At 59.4% G+C, this 4,441-nt stretch overlaps 1 protein-coding gene across 1 annotated transcript; it reads right to left on the bottom strand.

The window, feature by feature from the left end:
* Positions 1-656: 656 nt before the first annotated feature.
* ETH_00035940 (uncharacterized protein) lies at positions 657-2,417 on the bottom strand (the record flags this gene model as incomplete). The annotated part of the gene is made up of 3 exons (XM_013379925.1): positions 657-1,931; positions 2,014-2,312; positions 2,414-2,417. The coding sequence occupies 3 exons, from the start codon at positions 2,415-2,417 to the stop codon at positions 657-659; spliced, it is 1,578 nt and encodes a 525-aa protein (XP_013235379.1).
* Positions 2,418-4,441: the final 2,024 nt, after the last annotated feature.

The following is a 4,441-nucleotide window of genomic DNA, read 5'->3' as shown; positions in this document are numbered from 1 at the left end:
CTCCTGTTGCTGCTGCTGCTGCTGCTGCTGCTGCTGCGCTTACTCTTGAGCCTAAGGAGCCTCCCCTCCCCCACAGGAGTGAAGTGCAGCCCGTCGATTGAAACTTCTAAGCTGCAGAGGCAAGACCCTTCGCTGCTGCCCTTCAGCACCGGCAGCTCGCACTGCAGCAGCAGCAGCAGCAGCAGCAGCAACAGCAGCAGCAGCAGCAACAGCAGCGCATTAGAAGCTATGCTTCAAGCAGGCCTGACAGGTGCAGCTCACGAAGGTGTGAGGCTAGCTAGCTTTGGCCAGCTCGGACCGAGGACTAGCTAGCCACAGCTAGCTAGCCACAGCTAGCTAGCCACGGCTGGCTAGCCACAGCTAGCTAGCCACAGCTAGCTAGCCACGGCTGGTTAGCCACAGCTAGCTAGCCACAGCTAGCTAGCCACGGCTGGTTAGCCACAGCTAGCTTCTAGCTAGCTAGCTAGCTAGCTAGAAGCTAGCTACAGTGGCCTAGCTACTAGCTAGCTAGCCAGCTACAATGGGTTCTTCGCAGCTATCTAGCCATAGCTAGCTAGCTACAGCTAGCTAAACGTAGCGGCCTGAGCATGGCTAGCTAGCTGCAGCTAGTTCGCAGCCGTCAGCTAGCTAGCCAAAGGCACCAGTAGCTAGCTCAGCTAGCTAGCTGCTGTCTGGTGTCTCACCACAATGACCTTTTGGAGGCTCTCCTCAGGGGTTTCGGGCTTTTGTTCCTGCTGCTGCTGCTGCTGTTGCTGCGCCTGCTGCTGCTGGTGCCCCTTAGCAGCCTTTTGCTGCTGCTTCTGCTGCTTGTCCCCTGCTGCGCCCTTGCTGCTGCTGCTGCCAGCACCAGCAGCAGCTTTGGAAGTGCCCCCCAAGGGCACTGCAGCAGGAGACTTTCTTGCTGCACCTTTTGCTGCTTTGTCTCTTGAGGCTCCGCGCCTGCTGCCGGGCCGCCCGCTGCTGCTGCTGCTGCTGCTGCTGCTCTCAAAGAGCGCAACAAGCCGCTGCTGCGCGGAGCTGTTGAACGCAGCAGGAACAACTAGCTGCAGCGGCGCTGCTTCTTCTGCTTCAGCAGCAGCAGCAGCAGCTTCTGCTCCCCCGGCTGCTGTTGCTGCTGTTGCTGCTGCTACTGCTGCTGCTGCTGCTGCAGGCAAGGGGACTGCATGGCTGCTTGGCTCATTGGCATGAAGTAGGCGAGGCGCTATTTGGCTGCTCCTGCGGTGGTGCCCACCAGCAGCAGCAGCAGCAGCAGCAGGAGCAGCAGGAGCTTCTGGCAGCACCGTCAGTCGGAAGCAAGGGGAGTGTATAGACACCGCACACTCCAGCAGCACAGCAGCAAATGTGTTGCTGCCGAGCAGAGAGTCTTCATCTACGAGCTGCAGCTCACCAGCAGCAGCAGCAGTAGCAGCAGCTGCAGCAGCAGCAGCCGCTGCTGCTGCTGCTGCGGCAGGCGCTGGTTCCGCTGCTGCTGTTGCTGCTGCTGTTTGCTGCGCTGCTTCTGTTGTTTCAAAGGCTGGTAGCGGGGCTAGCACAGACTCTGCTGCTGCCTCTGCAGGTTCTGCTGCAGCTTCTGGCTTGCTGCTGACGCTGGGAGCAGCAGCAGCAGCAGCAGCAGCACCAGCAGGAAGGGTGAACAGCAGCAACTGGTCTACCTGCAGCTGCTTATACACCTCAAAGGGCTTCGGCGTGCTGCTGAATTCTATGCCATTAAAAGACAAGTAGAGCTGCAGCACATATACGTTGCTGCTGCTTCTGCTGTTGCTAGAGCTGCTGCTGCTGCTGCTGCTGCTGCTGTTCTTAGTCGCCATGCGGCTATCGCTCTGCTGCTGTTGTTGCTGCTGCTGCGGTTCCTGATGCTGCTGCTGTTGTTGCTGCTGCTGCGGTTCCTTATGCTGCTTCTGCTGCTGGTCCTCTGTTGCTGCATCTTCAGCCTGCAGAAAGAGCCCCACCACCCAGTTCCATTCTTTTCGAGGTGGCAGCAGCAGCAGCAGCAGCAGCAGCAGCAGCACATACCTCTAGCACTACTGGGGAAAGAGCTATCTCAATGTGTCCTCCGCGAAAGTTTGCTGGGATCGTCTCCCGGGAGCCATCTGGGTGCACGACGAGGCAGCAGCAGCCTTTGCTGCTGCTGCTGCTGCTTCTGTTGCTGCTGTCGCTGCTGCTGCTGCTGCAGAGAAGGTGGTCTTCTAGCTGCTGCTGCAGCTGCGGCGGAAGCCCCTGCAGCTGCGGAGTGGTCAGCTGCAGCAGCAGCGGCAGCCCCGCTGGGCCAATGGGGGGAGACACAGAGAATTCCTCGGGGGACAGGAGACAAACTGCAGCAGCAGCAGCAGCAAAATGCTGGCCTGCGCGTCCACAGCAGCAGCAGCAGCAGCAGCAGCAGCAGCAGCAGCAGCACACGTAACGGTTCACGGACCCATTCTCAGCTTGCTGCCAAACAGAGGCACACAGAGAGGCGATTCCAGCTAGCTGGCTAGCCAGGTAGCTAGCTAGCCAGCTAGCTAGCTAGCCAGATAGAGAGCTACCCAGGTAGCTAGCTGGCCAGCTAGCTCGCCAGCCGGATACATAGCTAGCCAGCTAGCTAGCTAGCCAGCTAGCTACCAGCCATGTAGCCAGCTACCCAGCTAGCCAGGGCCAGCTAGCTACGGCTAGCTAGCCACGGCCAGGCGGGGAAAAAGAGTTTGGGGTTTAGCGTTCAGGGTTTAGGGTTTAGGGTTTAGGGTTTAGGGTTTAGGGTTTCTTGCCGTTGAGAGAGGCGGAAACCTCCAGGAAGCAGCGGGGCAAAAGGGTTTGGGGAAAGGAGGGGGTTTTGCATTTGAGGGTTTTGCGGTTTGCTGCCAGGACTGCGGGCACGAGGGCCAAGCAGCCCCCCGCCTGCTGCTGCTGCTGCTGCTGCTGCTGCTGCTGCTGCTGCTGCTGCTGCGGCAGGCTAAAGCGCACAGCAGCGCCGCTGCAGTCGGCGCCTTCAGGGACGGGGCGGTCGAGCACAACCTCAAGGGGAAGCCCTCCTGGAAGCAAAACGCAGGGTTTAGGGTTTAGGGTCTAGGGTTTAGGGTTTAGGGTCTAAGATGAAGGGTTTTGAGCCTGCGGGTCTAGGGTTCATGGTTTAGCAGCACGGTAGCCCCAGTTCGCCGTTTCCCACTGACTGTTCCGCACTCCGAACCCGCAACTTAGGATCTAGGGTTTGTCAGTACGACTAGGGTTTAGGGTTTAGGGTTTAGGGTTTAGGGTTTAGGGTTTGCGGGCCTGCGAGGGAAACACTGCGGGGAGCCACTGCGAGGGCTGCCTGGGGAAATTCGAAGAAAGAAATTCTTAAGGAAGAGGGCCTAGACCATTTGGCTCCATCCACTGAGGCCTGCAGCACACGCTGCAGCCAGCTAGCTAGCTAGCTAGCTAGCTAGCTAGCTGGCTGGCTGGCTAGCTAGCTGCCTACCTAGCCAGCCAGCTGCCTAGCTGGCTGTCTGGCTAGCTAGCGGCCTAGCTAGCTAGCTAGATGCCTAGCTAGCTAGCTTGCTATTTAGCTGTATGGCTGTCTGGCTAGCTAGCTGTTTAGCTGGCTAGCTGTTTCGCTACCTAGCTGTTTAGCTAGCTAGCTGTTTAGCTAGCTAGCTAGCTAAAGCCCGACGGGGGTTCTGCTGCGCCGCTGCCTGCGTGAGGCCGGGTAGCTGGCCCGTAGCTAGCTGCTGCTTTCTGCATGGCTAGCTGGCCAGCTAGCTGGCTGGCTGGCTAGCTAGCTGGCTAGCTGGCTAGCTGGCTAGCTGGCTTGCTGGTTGGCTGGCTAGCTAGCTGGCTAGCTGGCTTGCTGGTTGGCTGGCTAGCTAGCTGGCTAGCTGGCTAGCTGGCTAGCTAGCTGGCTAGCTCACCTGCACTTCAGCTGGGAGCAGACGATCCCACCGAGTTTGCTGCTGCAGCAGCAGCCACCGCCGCAAATGTGTCTTGTGGGGCCCCACAATGAGGCCCTGGGGCCCCAGCGGCAGCACAGAGGGGCCCCCAGTACCCTTTTTTAGAGAGGGGCCCCCTGGGGGCCCCTTGGGGGGCCCCCCTGGGGGCCCCTCTGGGGGGCCCCCCGGGGCTGCTGTTGTTGCTGCTGTTGTTGCTGCTGCAGGACTTGAGCTCTTTTCAGATGCAGCACCACCAAATATTACCCACCCGGTGCAATGCTCCTTCCGATACTGCTGCTGCTGCTGTTGCTGCTGCTGCTCCTGCTGCTGTTGCACTTCAACGTGGGCATCTTCTGCGTTGTCACCAGCAGCAGCAGCAGCATCGGCGCCAACAACAGCAAGGTCCCAAGCACAGCTTTGTTCTGCTGCTGCAGCTTGCTGCTGCTGCTGCTCTGTCTGGCTGTATGGCTCTGTGCTTTCAAGGTCTTCTGGAGAGCAGTAGCAGCTGCTGCTGCAGTCGCTGCTGCTGCTGCTGCTGCTGCTGCTGCAGAAACTAACCGTCT

This window comes from Eimeria tenella, genomic scaffold (genome assembly GCF_000499545.2).
Source record: "Eimeria tenella Houghton genomic scaffold, Eth_scaff4172, whole genome shotgun sequence".
NCBI lineage: Eukaryota > Apicomplexa > Conoidasida > Eucoccidiorida > Eimeriidae > Eimeria > Eimeria tenella.
This window is presented reverse-complemented; position numbering and strand designations above follow the sequence as displayed.